Source organism: Erithacus rubecula (genome assembly GCF_903797595.1).
Source record: "Erithacus rubecula genome assembly, chromosome: 15".
In the NCBI taxonomy this organism is placed as follows: domain Eukaryota; kingdom Metazoa; phylum Chordata; class Aves; order Passeriformes; family Muscicapidae; genus Erithacus; species Erithacus rubecula.
This window is the reverse complement of record NC_136667.1, coordinates 17,044,540-17,067,092: the sequence shown is the minus strand read 5'-3', so window position 1 is coordinate 17,067,092 and position 22,553 is coordinate 17,044,540. Positions and strand designations below refer to the sequence as shown.

The 22,553-nt window shown below is 44.9% G+C and overlaps 1 protein-coding gene across 1 annotated transcript; it reads right to left on the bottom strand.

The window, feature by feature from the left end:
• Positions 1 to 308: 308 nt before the first annotated feature.
• ZDHHC15 (zDHHC palmitoyltransferase 15) lies at positions 309 to 20,764 on the bottom strand. The gene is made up of 12 exons (XM_079318977.1): positions 20,590 to 20,764; positions 17,887 to 17,913; positions 15,700 to 15,794; positions 13,899 to 14,019; positions 12,930 to 12,999; positions 12,554 to 12,586; positions 11,349 to 11,469; positions 10,129 to 10,261; positions 8,824 to 8,950; positions 8,176 to 8,285; positions 6,960 to 7,042; positions 309 to 6,116 (listed from the first exon to the last, which is right to left on the bottom strand). The coding sequence occupies exons 1-11, from the start codon at positions 20,729 to 20,731 to the stop codon at positions 6,999 to 7,001; spliced, it is 1,023 nt and encodes a 340-aa protein (XP_079175103.1). The 5' UTR covers positions 20,732 to 20,764; the 3' UTR covers positions 309 to 6,116; positions 6,960 to 6,998.
• Between the last annotated feature and the right edge of the window lie 1,789 nt (positions 20,765 to 22,553).

The following is a 22,553-nucleotide window of genomic DNA, read 5'->3' as shown; positions in this document are numbered from 1 at the left end:
ACCATACCCAGCTGGCCAGTACCTCTCCTGTAATTTTGGGGAAATCATAAATACAATATAAACCATTATTTTAAAATATATCCCTAATCCTACAATTGCAGAATTAGGGAAGGTTGTCTCCAGTAGTGTCCTTACCTTATCAGGTGAATGGAGTGCTGAGGTCTGGGCTGCCTCCACCAATGAATTTTTCATCACAGATAAAGAACCTTCCTGTTCCATGCAGTAATTCCAATTAATTCAAGTTGTGTAACACTTCCAGAGAGGGAATGTTTAGCCTGAGCATAGGAAATAACCATTCACAAGTCTAATGAATTAGCCAAAAATGGTTTTAATGCAGTCCTTGCCTGCAGTGCAGTATAAACCATAATAAAAACCAACAAAGCAGAACGTACAGGATATTCAGCTGTAGAAACTGTACAAACATTTGGAAAATGAAACTCCACAGAGCATCAGCATAGTCAGAACATTGGTCTGACAGTAAAAACAAGTACCCAAAGCTTTTGTAGAAACCCATTTGATATCAAAAGTCTCAATGCCAGCAGCAACAGCATTAAATTCCTGAACACAACATCCCAAAGGTGGGCAGCAATCCCAGTGTGACATTCCTTGGAAAATAATTCCTTCCCACTGAATTAGGGGGATGTGTATTAAACCACCAGTTCTGACTGGAACATCTGGCAGCCTCAGGCCATGCTGGGTTCCTGAAAAGCAGCTGGATGCAGTTACAAACCACTCCAGGGCATTGCTGCCCAATTCTGGCAGCTCCATCCATCAGAGGGAGCTCCCAAAGGGATCCCCTGACCCACAGCAGCCCCTGCAGGGGGTTCTGCTCCAGCCCTTTTCCAGCATGTGAAACCCCCTGGCTGTTCTGGAAGTTAGATCCTCCTGATACCCTGACAGCACCAGGGCTCTGCCTTCTCTGATCCTGAGACTTAGCTCAGTTCTGTCTTTGAGGGACCCATTTGCACCACAAACAGCATTTTCAGATGAGGAGCAGCCATCTGAGCAGGCAGATGATCAATTTATAAAATAACAAGACCTTTCCTACTTCCTGTGTTCCTAACCCAAAGTTCCCTGCTCCAGCAGTGAGTTTGGAATCTGATGTGAGTGCAGCAGGAGCCACTCCACAGTGTGGTTAATCCCAAAAAGGATGGAGTTCAATCAGAGCAGAGGAACAACAGGTTCCACCTCCTCACCCCAGCTCTCAGTCACAGTCTTGTCCCTCCTCTCTCCCAGGGAAGGTCACCTGCAGTTCATGACATCAGCACCATTCCAGGGAGTTCTGGGACACATCCTGGAGCCTCCTGGATCTTCTAGAAAAAGGCTGGGGAGGAAATAATGCACCAACACTTTCACCTTGGGCTTCTGTTTCTTCTACAGAGGGAAGTGCTGGGAAGGGGCTGCACACACCTTCCCCAGCTTACAGAGGAGAGGGGGAGGCTGATTTTCTTGGATTTCAGGCTTCCCATGGGATTTACATATTTTTAACGTAATTACTTTTTTTTAAACAATGGCTATTACCCGTTAAAGTTTTACAAATGTTGCTGTAAATCTTAAAACCTCATACAGAAAAAAAATAGTATTTTAAGGAGCATGCAGGCATGAGCAACTTACAGGCTTGTATTTGAAATGTAAACTTACATTTTATTTCACAAGGTTTACATCCCAAATGGAAGCTGGAGAATGAAAAAAAGAGGCTTTTAGGAAAGAGAAAATGCAGGAAGTGGGATCCTGCTGAAAGCAAAGCCAGCTGGGCCTGATGATGGGAACCACAAACCAATACCTGACAAACAGTGATATTAATTACAAATAAAATACGTGGCACAACTGCATAAAAATGACACCTACTCACCTTCACAGTACCCAAAAAACCAGCACAAGCAGCTCAAAGCTGAAAATATTTAACTGTATGTTCAGGAGGAAGAGGGAAGACTCAAAGTGGGATGGAAAAAGGACAAGAGACTAAAACCCTGCAGCAGTGGGTGTGAGCTCAGCCTGTGAGCAGGGCAGGGGATGCAGCACTAGGCAGAGCTGGAATGAAACCAGCCCCTCTGCCAGGAAACACCTTCAGTGATCTGTTCAGAATGAGTTCAGGTTTGCAGGTGTTCTGTGATGAAGCAGAAGCTGCTAGAATTCAAAAATTGAGGTATTTTCAAGTACTATGGAACCATTTCAAAAATCTGTACCACAGGAGTCACTGAAATGGAAACGTGACCCTTTTGAGTTAATTAATTCTGGCTTAATAAACAAGGTCAGCAGTGGCTCCTTCCCCTGCTAATTAAACCTTCCATGAGTAGCAGCTCTGCACAGAGTAACTGCTCAGCAGAGTAACTCTGCACAGAGTAACTGCTCAGCACATCATTCTTCATAGTTAAATTCAGGGAAAAAAATTGTAATTTTAAATTTTTTTCCCCTTGACATTTTACATTCATATCACATTACAGACTTCATGCATCAAGTTGTGCTTTCAGTCCAGACCAGCATCTAGAAGTGCAGAGCTGCAGCTGGTGTGGATTTTGCTGAATCCATTCCTGTTTGGCCCAGGAAGCAAACATTCATTGCATAGAATGGTTTGGAAGCTTCCTGATTGTCACCAGTGACTGCACCCCACGCACACTGGGGACAGCCTCAAACATGCTCCCTGCTTGAAGGAAAACAAGATCATCCTACTCCCAAAATTCCCAACTCAGCAAGAGAAACCTGGCAGTGCAGTGAGGGCTGCACAAGTCCTGGTTCCTTGGGCAGGACTCGCTGGCCCAGGACTGGCCTTAGGACAGTTCCACACAGAGAAACATCAGTATGGGATTCTGTGTGGGGTTCTGTACCTGAATGAAATGGGAGAGCAGGGGAGAGGTGAGGAGGTGCCTGTCAGTGCTCAGTTACTGTAGAGGAGGAATAACAATGGAGACATCACAGTGAAGTCCAACCAGAGCATTCCCTCCTTTCCCACGGTGACATCATGTGGAAAAGTTGCTCAGAGCTGAGAAAGCTGCAGTGAGATCCAGTGCTGAGCAGAGAAAACAGCCCTGGAGGGGCTGAGACAGTTCCTTGCTGCCTCCACACCGCCACAGTCACACAGCTGACACCAGCACCAGAAATGAGACTCAAACCTTAACAGTTCTCCAGGGTGTCTGCATGGATCTGCATCCACAGCACACAGCCAGTGACAGTGAGCACTGGTGGCTGCTCCTGGCACATGGAGGGCTCAGGATGTACCTGGAGTGCTGGGACACCAGCACAGACAGTGTGAGACACACACAGGATCAACTGGGATCACTGGGCAGCTCCCAGAGCTGCAGTACCCTGGGTGTTGATGGGATGAATCCCACTCCTGGAATGCTGGGATGGAGGGGGCAGGGAGGGGAGAGGTTTGATGGTACAGCCCTTACAGAGGTGGAGATCCTCTGGATGAGGATCAGGGCATGGACAACAAAGGAGATGCTGCAGTGGCTTACCCCTGAAGAGCCATTTGCATGTTAAAAATAACTACCACACATTGGGCTGAATATTCAATATTGTCTCTTTTATCACCTGCAGCAGTGACCACAGCAGCCTGAGGAACTTCTGTTTTCCAGTGCATTTACTCAGCATAAAAAGGAAAAAGGCCAGGGGTAAAATAAGGATATCACCTTAAGTGAGGAAAGGGAACAAAATGGAGCTGCTCACTCAGACATGTGGGTTTTTCCCATTTTGTTCTGCCCCACCTTACACAACCTTTGGGTTTGTTTCACATTTCATGAAGCTTTCCAGCATCTGATGTGTGGATATTGAGAAGTGGCTCTGAAGTGATAAACTTTGTATTGTTTCTACCTGGACAAGAGTTTGTCACAACCATGGGAGGGTGAGCTGCTTTGAAGGAAAGGAAAGAGATGACCATAATTAATTCCAAGTAAAGTGACTGAATAAAATTACTCGGAAACATTTAAAACCCTTTCTCAATTTGAGAATTACCTGCACCATCATAAAGATACCTGGCTTAGCATGAGAAGACAAAACCTGATTTTCTGTACTCCCTAAAGAGCAGGGGAGCTCTGGCACAGCTCTGCTGCTGCCTGGCACAGAAACAACTCAAATAATGGCAGGGCTGTAATCAGAACCAAATCCAGGAAGGGCACAAGAACCTGCTCAGAAAACTCTGGGAAATACACTTCAGCTGACAGGGTGAAACAGAGTCACCAAATCATCTTCTGCTTCTATATACAAGGAATTTCAAGTTTTTAAAGGCACAAATAGCACCTCTGTAGGTGCTAAATTCTGGCTGTGTTTAGCTGCCATCATCTTCTCAAGCTTCCCCCCCCTCCAGAGCACATTTTGCCAGGGATTAATTCAGCTGCCACCTTGCATCACACACAGCACAAGGTCCAACAGCAGATTTCCATTAGAAATGCAGCTTTAGATTGACAGCAAAAGCCCTTCCAGCACTCAGCAGCCGTTTGGTGACAGCCACTCAACAGATGGGGCTCAGGTGGCTGAAGCAGGAACGTTTGCAGTGTTCAGGGCCACCCTGAGGAGAGGCACAAACCCAGCAGCCTGGGCCAGCCCACCCTGGCCCCTCACAGCCCAGTACAGCAGTGAGACATGGCAGAGGTCAGCACTGCCTGCTCCACACGAGCTGCAGAGGCTGAGGGGCAGAATTCCTGCTCACAGGCACAATCAGCCAGCAGTGAAAACCTTCTCTTAGGGAAGGAACCTCTGCAAGGATCACAAACACATTCCCTGTGGCAGCAGCAGCAGAGGAACAGAGGGAAAAGGGGTCTGTAGGCAAAGCCTCCAACACCAAACTCATCAGCTCCTGTCTCCTGACATGCACAGCTGCTCCTGTAGTCACTGCCAACACCAGTGGGCTGATGAGCAAACACAAAAATGGGATAGAAAATGGTACTAAATGATCTTAGAGGCAGTACACCAACACTTTCAGCATGCACTTAATTCAAACAAGAATGATGGACTGGACTGAATCATGCAAATTAAAAAAAAAAATGACTCAGGTCTAGAAAAATGTCCACAATCCAGCCAGCCAAGTTCCACTCAGTTCCACTCCCCAGAACAAAACCAGGGATGCATCTCTTTGACTGTAAATGCAGCAAAATGCAGAAACAAATCTGAACACCTCTTAGTGCAGAAACCCCTGGAGCCCCTCAGTGCACTGAGCTGGGAAGAAGTCTGAAAAAATTCAATACATCAATTGTGTCTTCAGCATTTTGGGGTTCAAGCCAAAATGTGGAGTGTAAACTTCAAACACGACTCTTGGAGCCACACTTCAGTGCACATTTCAAATTCACTTCTTCCTTTTTGACTCCATGAACACACAAATCTCCTTCAAACACTGATCCAGGAATGAGATGACACTTTAGTCCTAGGAATTAATGCAAACTGGACTGTCTGAAGTTCCCTTTTGCATTTTAGGAGCCTGCAAGTAGGATGCAAAAGCACTATAACCCTAACTCTAAGACAGTAACACCCTCCTAAAAAAAGTTTAAAAAAATCTATGGCCACAATATTCTTGAGTCTTGATACTGGCAATGTGAATATTTTATTTTCATTCACAGCTGCACATGTACATGTGCATGTTCAGCACTTCTGCTTTCAACACTCTTAAACTCAGCTACCAATTAAGTGCCAGATTTAACTGGGTCTCTCTTGCATTGAGCTGAACTGACTCAGAATTTAAACACATTAGAAATGCCACTTGTCAGGGAAGGTTGGAGAATCAGCCTCAAAATAAATAACCATCCCCAAGAATATTATGGCTTGGAAGAATTTCAAGAGGTTGAGTCCCTGATGTTTGCAAAATGGAAAGGCCTTTGGAAATGCACTTGCATCAACACTATTACCTCTTTTGAATAAAAAATATATAGTATTTATAAAATAAAGAGAGCAGGCCAAAGAAGATTGGCCAGAATCACTCTGTAAAATTGTTCTGTTAACTCTGTAATTTAAACTTATGAAGCCTTGGGACATCTGGACAGCAGGATTCCTGGAGAAGCACTCTAGAATGCAGATTCCCATCAGACAATACTTCAGGATGTTTTCTCATCTTGAAGATCCACCTGTTTTCTGCCCCTCAAAACTGAAGTCCTTGCCAAGAGAAGGGATGTTGGCTCCTGAGAGGGAAGCTGAAATTTAAAGAAATAAAACTGTGCAACCATAGCACTGCTGTTATCAGGGACTGAGGGTTGATCTGGGCTTTGAGAGTCATTTTGAAGCCATGAAGAACAAGAGGAAAATGCTGATTTTGCCTGCCCTGGTGGGATGGCAGGATGCAGCCCTCATTGCTGACAAAAAAACACTTTGGGGTTTTTCCTTAGTGGAACAAGGTGGACTCCTACAATGTGCCAGAAGCCACACCACAGTTACTGACTGCCTTGGGACTGGGAGGGGCAAACTCCACCTGGCAACTGCAGCTCCTGCAATCTCAGACAGCCACATTCCCCTGGACAAGGACCCTGTGTCCTCACTGCCTGCAGCTCCTGGGGCAGGATGAGTGTGGGGCATCTCCCCATCCTCCAAGTCAGAGCAGGAGGCAGAGCAGGAATGTTCTGGAAGCAGCACCTGCCCCAGCTGGTATCAGCTGCTGTGGACTCACCTTTTCCAGGGGGACAGAAAGCCTGGAGAAGAGTGACAGCTGATGTGACATTACAAGGCACTTCCTTGTACTCCCAGCTGCAGCTTGGCTGTGCTGAGCTCAGTTTAACTCTGCACCAGAATTTCCATCCTGTCACTGTCCAAGCAGTGCAAGGGTCATTCCTGCCATGTTTTCCACAGGAACTGCAGGGCTGGTGTCCAGCAGCAGCCCAGGGCCACTGAGAGCCTCTGCTGCCTTTCAGGGCCCCTTGAACAAGGGATTTCTGGGCAAGCTGGAGAAATATCTTTCTGCCAAAGCCCAAACCTGTTCAGCATCACCTCCCCACTGCCTGCAGAGCAGAGGTTCTGAGGGGAACAGAGAAAGGAGCACTGACCTTTCTGATCCAGCTTTATACCACTGTGTTTTCACACTGCTATGTCTCCCTTTCTATGGCAACAGATGAGGCTTCACCAGAACCTGGAAAAACCAAAGCAGTTAGAGGGAAGTAAATCTGGTTTTCTCCCTGAGAATATATTTTTCACTAAGCATGGGATTGCGTTTTTAAGGATAATTACAAACAAAAATAGACAACCACTTGTCAGAGAGAACTGAGCAGCTGTTTTTAACTGACATTACTCTATTATTGGCTTTATTTATTTCATAACCAAGTCACAAATTTTAAAGCCATAAAGACAAATAAAGGTCTTGAAGTTCTAATGGAACATTTCAGATCTTTCTGGTTAGACATTTTTTACTGATTTATCTCTGTTGTGTATGAGAGAATCTGAATATTTCAGCTGAAAGGACCCACAATGATCATCCATTTAAACTGCCTGGAAATATCAGTTATTTTATAAACACCATAAATTGGGAGACTTCATATAAGCTCCAGACCATAATCTGGGGTCTGATCTAGCAAAAAATCACTTCACTGTCACCATTTTCATATGGAAGAATTAATTATTTATCAGAGAATTTAAAGTTTGTAAAAACTGGAAGAAGCTCTGACTCATTCCTGAAGTAGTTATTTTAAGCATGATTAAAAATTCACAGGAATGCCATAATTTTTAAAGGCAATCTTGTTGGTTTTAAAACAAATTTGTATTACCTGGTGTAAGTACCAACATGTATAGAACCAACCAAGGAGAGCAGGTAAATTTACTCTGGTGATTAAGCTGGACAAAGTATAAAGCAGCTTCCTAAATGTGTCCCTGCACTCAGGTGTTTGCATGCCTGTTTTCACACATTCTCAGAGGAAATAAATACACTTTAAAAAATCTAAATATTCTCCTTCTTGCAGGCACCACTTTTTATCCCAAATTACTGTGCTGCATGCAGCAACATTTACATGTAAATACTCTCAATTTGTGGCAGCTTCAGATTCTCTAACCCTTGAAACACCCTCTAAGTTCATTCATCTGCAAGTAGAGAGTTACTAAAGAATGAAAGAATTGTTTTCAAAGCAGAGTTTATTTTTAGTCTTTCCTCCTTAATCAAGTCAGACCTGCCCAGGGACTTAACCAACACAGTTTTTTAAAATTTGATTAGCTCTTCTAATTCAGCTATTGGCCACTGTAGGTCATGGCAAGTAATTTCACTCATTTCCTTACCCTGAGGCTCTTCATCTATTCCATCCTCTTCCCACTGCTCCTCATTTGTCAGGAGAGGGTTCTGAGCTTCACTCAAGGCTCTCATTGGGAAGAAATGTCCATCCCCCTGGCTGCATGCAAAAAAGCAGTGACTCTAAAAAATGACAATTTCTCTACATTCTTCCTGCAAAGTTTTCCATCACCAGTATTTCCCAAGTTTATTTAAAATTGTCTCTAAGCTTGGAAAAGTACCATGTTTATCTTTCTTTTTGGTTCTCTAATTTTTTCAAAGTCTCTGGATTACAAAATTTGAAACTTGTGGCCTGGAATCAAGTAATTTTTAGCAGAAGGTAAATGTGCTAATTTCATCAAGTAATTTGAATACAGGGGGGAAAAAAAACCTGGAAAAATTAACTTGTGGACAGTTAGAAGTGACTGAGAACTAAGGAAAAGATTTATGAAAAAGAAGCATTTAATAGGTATAAATTTTATCAATTTATCCCACAGATTCTTCAGGGCAGAAATCTCACCTGTGTTTGACTGACACCCAATAGAAAATGGTCCCATTTTAACTGAAAGACACATAAAACCCTCAATTTCCTGTGACCTAAATCTGTACACAAAATGTGAAAAACTGTAATTATATCAGCTTTTAGCAGGGTTACTTACCTAGAGGCAATAGGCAGCAACCAGAGTTTTTTTTCTTCCCCAAACACTTGCTGGAGATTCTTCACAAAGCCAAGATTGAATCCATTTTTATCTGGGCCATTTTGAAATACTGGAGCTGAGAAAGCCTCTGCAAACAGAGGCAAGTTCAGTAGAAAAAAAATGAAAATTAATGCCAAACACTCTGAAACAGGGTTGTGCATCTTGTAGCCACCTAAAGACAACATGATTTAACAGATTATAGAGACACAGAACTACCAAGTTTCAAAATAAAGGTTTGTCCATTTTGCAAAGCCTGTAAAGACTTTCCAGCTGAAGGCAGAAATTTGTTCATGCAACTGAACCTAGAGAACAGTCAAACCAACCCACAAAGGGTTGTTTCATTCAGAAAATGGAGCTGAAAGATCTTTCTGTGGGACCTGATGAAATTCAGAGGGTAAAAGTTTCTAAAAAAAAAAAACTCTGCAGAATGAAGGAGATTGGTCTTCATTGCACATTCCACAAGTGGCACTGCAGATTTAAATCACCTCACTCATGAATGTTATAATGAACAAGCACTGGGGACAAATGCAAATAAACTGGCTTCTGGTGAGGCATAAAATTAAAAAAAGAGAGGAAACAAGACCTTGAGTGCCTTAGGAACAGTTTGATCTCCCTTCTCAGCTGCTGCACAGGTCTGATGTTTTGGGATAGACAAGGCTCAGTGCCCCATGAAATGACTTCTGAAGTAAATAACTTGATAAAATCAGAATATTTGCTTACTCTTGATAGTTTGTTTTGTTATCAAACTTTATTCCAAAAGCTTTGAAAGTTGAACACTTATCTGAGGAAAGGCAAAGAAAATTTGGCCAAATTATACTATTTTAGATGATAATTTCTTTTTTTTTTTTTTAAAGTCACAATTTCTTTGCCTTTATCAGTAAAGATGGCCACTGTGTTTCCCAAGCTCACCAAGCTGGTTGGGAGGCACCACAGCACAGGAACATAACAAATCATTATTCCTGAAAAGCTGCACTCATTTCACAGCAAATATAGTTTTACATATGCATAACACTTTTATAATTGGACTGCTACACTTTAAGGCTCTGGTTTCTCTAACAAAGCTTTTGTCACACCAGCTAATAAATGCAGCTCATTTGCAGTGACAAATTTCTGCAGCTTGTACCAAGATCTTAAATCTTCCTCTGCTCATAAACCAGCAGGAAAGTACAGAAATAGAACAAATGCCTTTTTTCTTCTTTTTTTTTTTTTTCTTCTTACAGGACCTCTGGTGTGTTTTACTAGAAGGAACAGAGAGAAGAGCCTTACCTAGAGTGGATCTGTTCCTGCTGACAAGCCAGCAGTGGTAGCCAAAGAGAAACATCAGGCTTACAAAGAACATGATTGCCACAAAGAGAAGGAAAAGGATGTGAAATTTGGAACGTCCATTGGTCAGCTCACCCTGGAAGGGAAAGCAACACAGAACAAGTGATAGGAACAAATTAAAGATGGAAATTATTTGTACTTAGAAATATAATTCTAAAACTCCTATAGGGAGTTCTCAAATTTTTACAGACAAAAATCAATCTTACTCTAAAAAGCAAAAAGGGACAAATAAATGAATGTGGTCCATTTCCCCTCCTGTACCTCAGCACAAAGAGTGGGGGGTGTTATTAACCCCTGGTATGGCACAGCTGCCCAGGTGGGCATGAGGAACACCCTGTGCCCATGGGAAATGAGCAGGCAGAGCTCTGGAAGCCCTGTTTAGTTCTGCTGAGTTTCCTGTACATACATTAAAATCCTGCACTTTGTTCAAGGTAAGCCCAGCGAACCCTGCCCTCCACATCTGCAGCTATCAGGGAGTGTTAGAACTGAGCACAGATGGATGGGGAAAGTTTCAAAGCCAAGTGGGACTTTCCAAGCAGAAGAGCCAAGTGCCAGAGGTGCCCAGCAGTGACTCAGGCAGGCTCTGGGGACCTCCAGGGCTCAGGGCTGTGCCTGGCTGAGTGTGGGGAACAATTAGTGCACAGCAAAGGTACTTAAACACAAACATACAGAGTTACTGAGCAGAGGGGACAGAAAGAGAGGCCAAGGGCCAATGTCTTACTGAAGCTGTCAGCTGGCCTTGCTTGCCTAGAAACAATCAGCAGCAACTACATAAAAGCCTCCTTTGAGTCATTCAGTTTTTAAATAGAAAAAGGAGGCCTGTAGGGGTTAGAGAATCAACAAGGTTTTTAGACTTGTTTTTTCTTTTCAGCATCTTGCGCATCAATGCCAAACTTTCCAAGGGACACCCATGCAAACACAGGGACAGGGAAGGGACAGAACCTCTCTGCCAGAGAATAATCTAGTCTGAAATTCCTGAAGGCTACTTGCTCCTGCTTTGAGCATTTGGGACATCTAACAGGAGGTGGACTCCCAAAGGGCCCAGGAAACACCTCCCAGGAAAATGCAGCCCCTCCACTGCCTGAGGGTGACAAAGCACAGAGAGTCACTAAAGCCCACCAGACTGACCGGAGATGAAAAAGTAACCAGATTTCATGACTTACTGTCCAATACTTAATGAAATACTTGAAGACTGTTGCAGCAATATACAAGCAATACAACAAAGAATAGGCTAAGAACAGTAGAAAGAATTTGTAGTTAGAAAATCCAATGCAGTTATTCACCCTGGAGGACAAAAGCAAAGTTGAAATCAGGATTTGTGCAGCACACGGTGGTTGTAACACAATGAGCACGAGCAGTTTGGGGGTTTGAAAGGCCTGGATCACACAGTGGGATTTGCCAAGAAGCAGCTCCCCTCAGTGGCCAAAAGGGAACAGAGCTGGTGGCTCTGCTTCCCACCCCAGCCCTGCCTGGGCCAAGGAGAAGCACAGGTCACATTTTTGGGATTGTTTTAGGGTTGGCACCACAGGTAAAAGGGTCACAGAGGCAGCAGCTCATTCCTGCTGTCTGGGTCTTGTCTGCCAAGGTGATCAGAGCTGGGAGTTCTGTGCTATTTGGTTCCTTTGCAATCCTCAGGAGCCACCTCAGCCCTGCCTGTCTGATTACACACAGCCCAATTAACCCCACACTTGGCTAGAATTCTCTGTGCTCAGGACAACTCTAGAAAGGAACAAGAGGATGTACAAAAAGCCCTAGTGGATGTTTGTGTCAGAACTCAGGTTTGGGAAATCCTCTACAATTTTGATCACCAGGAAGGTTCAGGTAGGGAAATGTTAGTGTTGTTTCTGAATTCTTAAATCTTCCCTTTTTTTTTTTTTTTTTTTTTGTAAAAAAAAGGGAGGAATTTAAGAAGTTTAGTGGCAGCAATTCTGAAAGGTGTAAAGCTCAATTATTCCATGCAGCTTTCTACACAGATTGTCTCTGACCTGCATCAGTTCAGAAACAATCCATGTGCAAATGTTGTTATTGGAAGCACCCCAAGTGCAGCTGAAACTCTGAGGGAGCCCAAAGGAAAGGCTAAGCTGGAGTTCCTTTCAAATTTGAATAATTGTTAATGAGTGAATTAGCAGTTGGGGTTTAAATTTTATAGATATAATAGCCTTTTTACACATGGGTTATGGAGCAAATATGAATGATGTGTTAAAATCTCATTTCAGGCAATTTCAAAGTGCAATTATTTTATAAGTTTTTCAAACTAAAGAGATGGATGGCCTAAAATATGAGAGACATACAGATATGAGAGGCATACAGAAATATATCTAAGTAGCCTTTCCTTTTAGAAAACCACAAACCAGTAGCTAGGACATACCATGGACAGTGATGATCCATTTTTAGCACACACCTGCATATGGACAAAAAAGAAAAATGAAGATTTTTAATTGGTACTTCATTTCCCATGCAGATCAACAGCACAACTTTGATTTTTGTGAGGTTTCTACACAAAACAAGATGCTGCCTCCAAGTTTTTTAAGGAAGATATAATTTTAAGATGGAAACATTTCTTAGTGTTTCAAGACCAACTAATGTCCTTGGTCCTTGTGTAGATAAAGAGGCTTGAGAGTGATTTGTGTCCTAGAGACCCTGTTCCCTGGGGAACCTTTTTGAGTAAAAAGACATGTGAAGGAGCTGCCCACTCACAGAACCTTGTGGTGGCTGCACTTGGGTGAAGGAAAGCCAAGACTTACATGGCACAAACAGAGCAATGGTGACAACGATCAGGTTTGATCAGCTGGCATCTGTCACAGAACCGGATCCCTGGAATTAGAGACAAATTAACACAAAATAATGGAAAAGTGCTCTTTTTTCATGTGTTAGTTGATACTGTGCTCATTTCCTAACTATTCCTTTTCTTTCCTCTATCACTTCAGCAGGTGACCTGGTGTTTGCTGCCAGGTCACAATCAGGTAAGCAAGACTCATAATTCTGATGGAGACTTGCAGATGGAGAAACAGTGAAAAGATAAAATCATAGAGCCACTGAATGCTTTGGGTTGGCAGGGACTCTAAAGTTCATCTTGTTCCAGCCCCTGCCAGGGGCAGGGATACCTCCCACTATCCCAAGTTGCTTCTGTCCAGCTTGCCCTTGGACACCTCTATAGATCCAGGGGCAGCCACAGCTTCTCTGGTAACCTGTGCCAGGTCCTCACTACCCTCACAGGAAGCAATTATTTTCTAACATCTATCCCAACCCTACTCTAACCCATACAGCCAAGCTCAAAAGTGACAAACCAAAGCTGCACACTTACATCCACATTTACTCAGACTACCTACACTTCATTTTGATAATTCCCTATTTATTCCAGTTCTCTACTTCAAAATTCTTTGGCTTCCTTGACAGAAACTAGCAGGTCAGAGCCTCCATTATGAACACAGATTTCTTTAAGCTGTGAAGGGAGTGCAGCAGGCATTTAATCATTGAACACAGTCCAGAAAACTGGTCACAGAAGTAGGTCCTGCATCTCTAAGCCAGACTCCATTTTAAGTAAAAATTATGACAGATTTGGTTATTCTATTGCTATTTCTAAATACAGACTGCACGTGTGGGCTTTTGGACTGTAAGTCTGAAATGCAGCACCTGGCACTGTGCTGAATTAGAGGGGTGAAGGTTTTTTGTGTTTTCCCTGAGGAGCAGGAGTCAGTGGGTGCTGAGCTGACCTCCATTGCCTGTCCTGGTGTACACTGGCAGCTTCCTGGCAATCTCGGCGAGGATCTGCCGCTGCACCTCCGGCCGCTCCTCGTTCTCATAGCGCTCCTGGTCAGCGTAGGACATGTGGAACTGCACACAGGGCACAGGGAGCAGTCACCCACGGGGAGCAGAGAGCACTGCAAACCCAGGGGAGCACTGCAACAAACCCAGGGGAGCACTGCAACAAACCCAGGGGAGCACTGCAACAAACCCAGGGGAGCACTGCAACAAACCCAGGGGAGCACTGCAAACCCAGGGGAGCACTGCAACAAACCCAGGGGAGCACTGCAACAAACCCAGGGGAGCAGTGGAACAGACCCAGGGGAGCACTGCAACAAACCCAGGGGAGCACTGCAACAAACCCAGGGGAGCACTGCAACAGACCCAGGGGAGCACTGCAACAAACCCAGGGGAGCAGTGGAACACACCCAGGGGAGCACTGCAACAAACCCACGGGAGCACTGCAACAAACCCACGGGAGCACTGCAACAAACCCACGGGAGCACTGCAACAAACCCAGGGGAGCACTGCAACAAACCCAGGGGAGCACTGCAACAAACCCAGGGGAGCACTGCAACAAACCCACGGGAGCACTGCAACAAACCCACGGGAGCACTGCAACAAACCCAGGGGAGCACTGCAACAAACCCAGGGGAGCACTGCAACAAACCCAGGGGAGCACTGCAACAACCCAGGGGAGCACTGCAACAAACCCAGGGGAGCACTGCAACAAACCCAGGGGAGCACTGCAACAAACCCACGGGAGCAACTGCAACAAACCCACGGGAGCACTGCAACAAACCCAGGGGAGCACTGCAACAAACCCAGGGGAGCACTGCAACAAACCCAGGGGAGCACTGCAACAAACCCAGGGGAGCAGTGGAACAGACCCAGGGGAGCAGTGGAACAGACCCAGGGGAGCACTGCAACAAACCCACGGGAGCACTGCAACAAACCCAGGGGAGCACTGCAACAAACCCACGGGAGCACTGCAACAAACCCAGGGGAGCACTGCAACAGACCCAGGGGAGCACTGCAACAAACCCAGGGGAGCATTGCACACACAGGGGAGCACTGCAACAAACCCAGGGGAGCACTGCAACAAACCCAGGGGAGCACTGCAACAAACCCAGGGGAGCACTGCAACAAACCCAGGGGAGCATTGCACACACAGGGGAGTTTGAAAATGTTTTCACCTCCCACTCCTGAGATTAATGCAGTGGGAAATGAGGTTGTTAAGAAGGCAAAGGGAGGTAGTGAGTGCTGGAGAGCCAGAATACTGAGAGACATATCAATAAGAATGAAAAAGTGAAATTAAGGCTCATAAAACAACCTACTAGAATTGCTCCTATTACTGCCTTAGATGAATAGTATTACTCACCTTTAGAACACATTCAGCACCTCTCTAGTGAGCAAGAACCTTTACATTTTGAAATTTTTAAGACTGGGATTAGTTTTTATTTATAAATTTGCATTCTTGTAATCAGGATCAGAGCAAGGCTGTGTGTGTTTGGAGTGCCACCTCATTCTGTTGCCTTAAACTGAGTGTTTTATTACAGTATTTCATAGAGAGGTAAAATAAATTGTGAAAATAAAAATTAAATCTACTAAATCCAAGCAACATGACAAAGTAAATTTTTGGTTGAAAAGAATTAAAACACATTTGCCTCTGACTCTCCTCTCCAGATCAACTAGACTGAAGGATTTTTGAGTTCCCTTTAACATCTCTGCTTTTGTTTTGGAAGGAATGAAAGGTGTTGGCTCTCTTACCTTTTTGGCTGGTTGTATTGGGAGAGTGAAAACAGACTTCCAATATGTCCACACAAAGAGCACAAAGAGAATATGGAATACTACAAGATAGGCCACTAAAAACAAAATGAGAAAAGAAAAAACAGAAACAGAGCAATGACTTCTTAAGCAAAGGTTTCATCCATGATGGTCATAATTCAATATTTTCACAATGTCAAAAAAGAAAAAAGAAAGAAAAAGACAGATGCCCATCCAGTGCCACTCATTATTGCAGTCCAGCTAAACCCCATGGCTCAGGGTCAGCAGCACCCCAGAGCTCAGGGTGACCAATCTCAGAGCCTCCCCTGCTCCCATTCTGTGGATGAGGAAGATGCAGCTGTCAGAATTGTCCCACAGGGCAGGTGACAATGCCATATCCTGGGAATGACAGGATTCCTGTCTCTTCCCCACATCCCAGGCACAAGCCCAGCAGAGCTGGCTGGTGCTGAGCAGTGTAAAGGTGAGTTTTGCAATGCCTCAGCACCTCCCAGTATTGGGGTTCAGTTGTTGCTAAAAGCAGTGGGAAGCAGAGTGTGCACTGCCCACTCTTTTTGAGTTCCTCTTTTGAGAGCAGAGAGAAATATGAGCTTTACATCAGAAAAAGGCAAATTTCTTATTAAACATCTTTTACATTTGCTACAGTTGATAGAATAAATCGGGAAAACTTCCCTCAAATTAAGCAAAATAGGGTTTGTGGTTACTGAGGAAGAATTTCAAACCTTATCACATGAAACCAACCTGTGTCAGAGCAGTCTTAGCTCAACCTACAAATTGATTCCAGAGCCTTTGGCATTAGAGGCATTCCATGGACAGGGAGCCAAGGGACCTGTCCTTCAGCTGCACAGACTATTTGCCATTTAATATTCATTAAGACATGATCAAAGTTACAAGATAGTTTTATTTAAACACATTGTTTTCATTGCAACAAAAATCTTGTTTCCCCCATTTCACTTAAGCTTCAAATTCTAGAAAATAAGATTAAAATAACTACTTGGAAAGAGAAATCTAAAATTCAAACACTTCTTAATTATGTCAAAACACTTCCTGTATGAAAATTGGCAAAAAAAGCCAAATGCATCAGTGAGACTTTTTAATGAGATGGCAAATGATGGGACACATCTCACAAGGATGTGATGGACTGTGGGAAGGAGCTGTGAGTCACAACTAAGTCATTCTCATGCTCCAAGCTGGTTTGAGGTGTTATCCTTACTCTCCAGGTGGAGCTGAGCCATTTTTAATTAATATGGTAGGAGATCAATCTTGCAACAAGTTTGTGTTGATCAGCCCAGCAGCACATGAGAGGAAGGTGATCTGGAGATGCACTAACAGATTAAGCAACCATTCACTTTTTTCTGCTGAGCAGTCAATAACATCCTGCTTTCTGCAGCTTCTCTGTAGCAATTTCAAACATTAGAACTGCTCTATAGGGGAAACAGAAGTTACTGCATGCAGCAATCTGGAGGATCTTTAAATGTCAGCTAGCACTGTTCTTCATGAAACAGCTTACACTACACCTACTTCTGTCCTTCATAACCTCTAAAGAACAAAGTCACCAAGAGAACACCTGGATTGGCCAAAAGCATCCAAAGCACCTCCAGGAAAGAAGGGGAGAATATCAAAATAGCCACTGACTCCTTATTCTTAGAACATGGCCATTAGCTCCACCAACACAGAGGTCTGAAGAGTGTCATTGAGCAATCCTACAGTGTTGTGACTCAAGATCTGTTAGTGGGCAGCAGCACTGACAGAAAAAGCTTGTCAAAAATAGCTTTCACTGACAGATCAAACAGAACAGAGAAAAAAGCCAGGTGGGCTGCAGATGGGAACTAGTATTTTCTGTTTGGCTTGTAAAATCAGTTCTGGAAATGTGAAAGGGAAAGGGAGAAGGGGAGTGTGGGTGTGCACAGACACACACAGCTTTTCCTGAGAGTCAGAGGGATCAAAGCCTTCCCATGTTCTGCCTGGACTGTGGCTAAACTGAGCATTTCCCAAAGCACCCAGAAGATGCAGCATGCTGAATACCTCAGGAGGGTGCAGTTACAGGAAGGAAACTGAAAGAGGATGTACCTTTAAAAAAATGATAGCAGATATTTCTGATATTTCAGTCAGAACATTTGTGAGTCCTTTCACACAAGGGTTGAATGGCAGATAATAAATTATCACACATACCTTTCTCCACAGGGTTGCTCACAGTCACTGGAAAAGAAAAAAAAAAAACCAATGTGTCCAGAGAGGAAATATGAATCCCAGAGAAGTTTGTGACAATTCACATTTCTATGTGAATTACAGCCATTTTAGGAAAAATGTTCAAATTCAAGAGGCAAGGAGAGAACCCACAGTTCAGCATCAAACCAAAAGCATCTGTAACAACTCTTCACTCACACACACACCCACAGCAAGATGTTCAGTCACTGTTACTGTGCTCTGTTCTGCCTGCTTATAAAATATATTCTGTATATTTTGCACTAGAAATATGACAAAAGCAATCCAGGGCTCCTCTAGCACCTGTCCAAGCTGCACCTCTGTGCATCCACCACATCCTTGCAGCTGCTTTCCACTGCAGGTGGTCTTGACTCTCCACTGTAAGCACTGTCCCAAAGCATTTCTGCATCAGCAGGATTAAAAAGTTCTAAATTTCTCAGCTTGGGCCAAGCCAGCAACTGCAATGACTTTATTGTTTTTACACTTCCTACCAGCAGAAATTTTACAACCCCTTCTTACTTCACCATAATGAGAGAAAAGTCCCTACAAACAGAAGCCCTTTGAGCAACCAGCAAAAGGTGCATTGTTCAATGCCTTCTTGTAATGACTATTTGAAAATCCATTATTCTAAAAGCCAGCATCCAAATTTAACAGAAAAGACAAGTGCAGCTTTCTTGAACTGAAAACAGAGACTTCTGTGCTATTTTGATAGAGAATTGCTTGGAAGACAAAGCTCTGTGACACACAGCAATGTAAATGAAATTGAATTTTTGCTGTGTCTCTGCCTACTCAATTTCAGGTAAACAAGACTGTTAGGAAACCTTTAATTTTTCCTTTGGTTTGCTCCCAATCAGGCTATGATGAGCTTTTCACAAACACCTCCTGGCTCCTTCCTGACCACACCTGCAGCAGGGCCTTGCTAAGGATTTTACCTGAGAAAAGAGCATGAGCACAGATGATATAAAAGGTTCTGTGGCAGCAACCACCAGTCAAACAAGAACTGAGGCCTCCTCCTGTGACTCACTGGGCACCCCAGGCACTGAGAGCTCAAACCCAGCATCAGGAGATGCCTCCCAGACATCACCCCCACAGCACTTCCAGGGCTCAGCACAGCTGAAAATGCAAACCAAGATTCCAGACAAAGCATTCACTATTTACAGGCTCACAGCTGAGAAGAGGCAACCAGCTCAGCAAGCCTTGCTGTGTTAGAAATGTGGAGGGAGACAATGTCTTGGTTGGCAAGTAACAGCACAGGCCAACAATTCATGCTCAAATCCTGAAATAATCCAGTCATTTCAACTTCTGCAGAGATAAACTCCTCCACACACAAATAAAAAAAAAAAAAAAAAAAAAAAAAAAAGAGAGAGAAATGGGGCAAAAAAAAAGCAGGTGGGTGTGGGGAAATGAATGATCTTAAGCTGTGATTCCAGGCAGTGAGCTGAGCTCCTGCCAGCTGAACCAGCCCCATCCAAACCTCACTCAAACCACCTGAGCCTCCAGCAGCTGCACTGAGACCTGGGATCAGCCCTGTTCAATTACTGAGGCTGCACAGCACTTTTCAAAAGACTGACAGTGTTTGAGGAAAATACTCCACATTTTTTGTCAGATGTTCTAATGACAGTTACATGCACCTCAGAGATATCATCCTGTGTGAATTCCTGAAAGAAACAGCCCACAGTCCCAGAGATGGGATAAATGTGACAAAGTGCTTGTTGGCTTTGCCAAGCTGCTGATTAAAACAGACCAAAGAAGTTGCATTTCATCCTATTCCCATCGAGAAAAAGTAACAGATCTCACTGCCAGCCCTAACAAACACCTGATTAATATTTGCTGTGCAGCACCAGGAACATCTCACACCATCCTTCTGGGACCTCTGGCTTCGTTTATCTGCGTTACTCTGTCCTGAGGAGCCACATCTCCTCCTTACAATTTCACGAATTCAAGCATCCAGACCTTCTCTCCACCAGACCTGGCAACTCTTTTTTTTTTTTCCTAGTAGCACACTAAACTAGAAATAACAAACATTAGAAAGTTTGCAACTTACTACACAGTTAAATTGCTACATTAAATATACAATTATTAGCCAGCATAAAACTTCCTCTTCTAAAATGCAGTGCTTTGTGCTACTGTAACAACTCCACGACTGAGTGTGATTTCATGTAACCTATTTATTTTCTTTTCGGAACATAAACATAGGAGGATTGTAAGGCAGGGCACAGACTGACGTTTGTGTCTGTTTAGCTCATAAATCACATCTGGACGTTATCAAATCACAACAGCGCCGGCTCTCACAGAGGGATCGCCCTCCCAGCCCCCTCATGATAAAAACAAACAGCAGCCACGGCCCGGGCGGGCACAAACCCTGCGGGAAACAGGGCAGCGCACCCTCAACCCCTCACCGACCCACAAGGGACTCGACTCAAGGGAGAGATCGGCGCCGGGATCGGAGGTCGGGACACCGCGGGGACGGCAGGAGGAGGAGGAAGAGAACGAGGAGGAAGTGGAGAAGGCGAGGAAGAGGAGGAGGAGGGAAAGAGGGAGAGGAGAAGGAGCAGGAAGGAGAAGGAGGAGGGGAATAGCCCGAAGCCCCCGGCCCGCCGAGCCCCCGCCCGCAGCTGCGCGGGGGCCCCGGCGGTGCTGAGGCGCGGCCCGGGGCGGACGGGCGCTCACCGAGGCAGAGCTCGCAGACGTATCCGTAGTAGGACCAGAGCAGGAGCAGCGCGATGAGCAGCACGGGCAGCCAGGCGAAGGCGCGGCGGCAGCAGCGCAGCCCCCGCCACAGCGCCATCCCTGCGCCCTCAGCGCCGCGCATGGGCGCGCGGCTGCGCGGGCTGCCCGGCCCGGCCCGGCCGAGCGGCGCCCCCTGGCGGGGCGGGCGGGCAGCGCCGCGCGGGCCGGGCCCGCCTCAGGGCCTTGGCTCCGAACGCGCTTTTCCCTCAAAACCCGCCCCAGTCCCGCCTGCTGCTGCTGCTGCTGCTGCTGCTGAGGGTGAGGAGGTGATGCTGCCCCCCTGCTCTGTGCGCACAGCTGGGCCGCTCTGTGCTGCTCCGGGCTCCGCAGCTCCGCACACCCGGGGCTGCCGGGGTGATGGCGGGGCTGGGGCTCGCTGAGGGGAAGGCTGAGGGGGCTGGGGCTCGTTCATTAATAAATCTCTAAAATGAGGTGTCAGACAATGCACCCGGCTCTGCTCCAGCAATGACACCATAGGAATGGGCAGGAATGATGCTCAGAAGTTTCAGCTGGACATCAGGAAAACTTCTCTGGGCAGTGCCCAGCCCTGAACAGAGACCAGAGAGGGGCTGGAATTTCCTCCGTGTGGATATTTTGGGGCTGTCTGGACACGATCCTGTGCTCTGGGATGGCTCTGCTGGAGCAGGGAGGTGGCAGCACATGGACCCACTGTGTCCCTCCCATCCTGAGCCATCCTGATCCATCCTAAGCCATCCTGACCCATCCAAACCCATCCTGATCCATCCTGAGCCATCCTGACCCATCCAAACCCATCCTGACCCATCCAAACCCATCCAAACCCATCCTGAGCCATCCTGATCCATCCAAACCCATCCTGACCCATCCAAACCCATCCTGAGCCATCCAAACCAATCCTGACCCATCCAAACCCATCCAAACCCATCCTGACCCATCCTGACCCATCCTGATCCTTCCTGACCCATCCAAACCCATCCTGACCCATCCAAACCCATCCTGACCCATCCTGAGCCATCCTTGTAGCCCTGTCCTATTCTCTGCACACACAAGATCTTGGCATTGCTCTCTGATCTCCATTTCCCTCAGCACACACCTAGGATTATCTAAATATATATATATATATATACAAACACTCATCTGCAAGTGAATATATACATAATATTCACTTATTACCACTGAATATCCATGGAAGGATCAGATTCCAGACAACTCGTGGGACAAAAGAAATGACCTTTCCAACACAGCATTTAATGCACAAAAAAGAAAACAAAAAGAGCCCCCCTGCCCCAGGCTGCTCCACAATCCCTCTGAATTCTGGACTCTCTTCATTCCCACTCTCAGTGATTTGAGCTGCAGCTCCATTAATTAACTCCACTTTATCATATCTGGTAAGGAAATTAGTTTTCTCATCAAGAGAATGACTTGTCTGACAGAATGTTCTTCTGACAAACCCCTGGTGTAATTTGTGACATTTTCTGGTCACCTCTTTATTTAGCAAGGTTTTTTCCCCTCAGAATTTGTTCTAAAACTTTCCTTATTGGGATCACACTGGGAGCTGTGCTGCCTCTACCAACCTTTTCTCTTTTTGGGTACAGACACTACATTTGCCATTTTCCTGCCCAGATCAACCAATTAAGACATCACCCACAAATCCTCAGACCACACCTGTAATTCCATATTTAGTTCTCTCAATATTTTAATATGGATATGATTGACAGCCTCTTTTTTTTTTTCTTTTTTTTTTTTTAAAAAATCCATTCACTACTGAGGTGACTTACTTTTTCACCCTGCCCAGCCTATACAATTGGTATTATCCTCTTCTCCAGGCTACTAAATTATTTCTTTAACATAAAACCTGAACTTTTTGGCACTTGTTTAAATTTTTTGTGTGGTTGAACTTAACCAAGATTTTGGGTAGCCCCTGC

What these genes read in the sequence shown, in the direction of transcription:
- ZDHHC15 (XM_079318977.1), bottom strand. Translation starts at nt 20,731, where the DNA reads ATGCGCGGCGCTGAGGGCGCAGGGATGGCGCTGTGGCGGGGGCTGCGC. An exon ending in CGTCTGCGAGCTCTGCCTCG is followed by an intron (nt 17,914 to 20,589) that starts GTGAGCGCCCGT and finishes TTTCTTTTCCAG; the next exon opens with TGACTGTGAGCAACCCTGTG. An exon ending in CATTGCTCTGTTTGTGCCAT is followed by an intron (nt 12,587 to 12,929) that starts GTAAGTCTTGGC and finishes GTCCATATGCAG; the next exon opens with GTGTGTGCTAAAAATGGATC.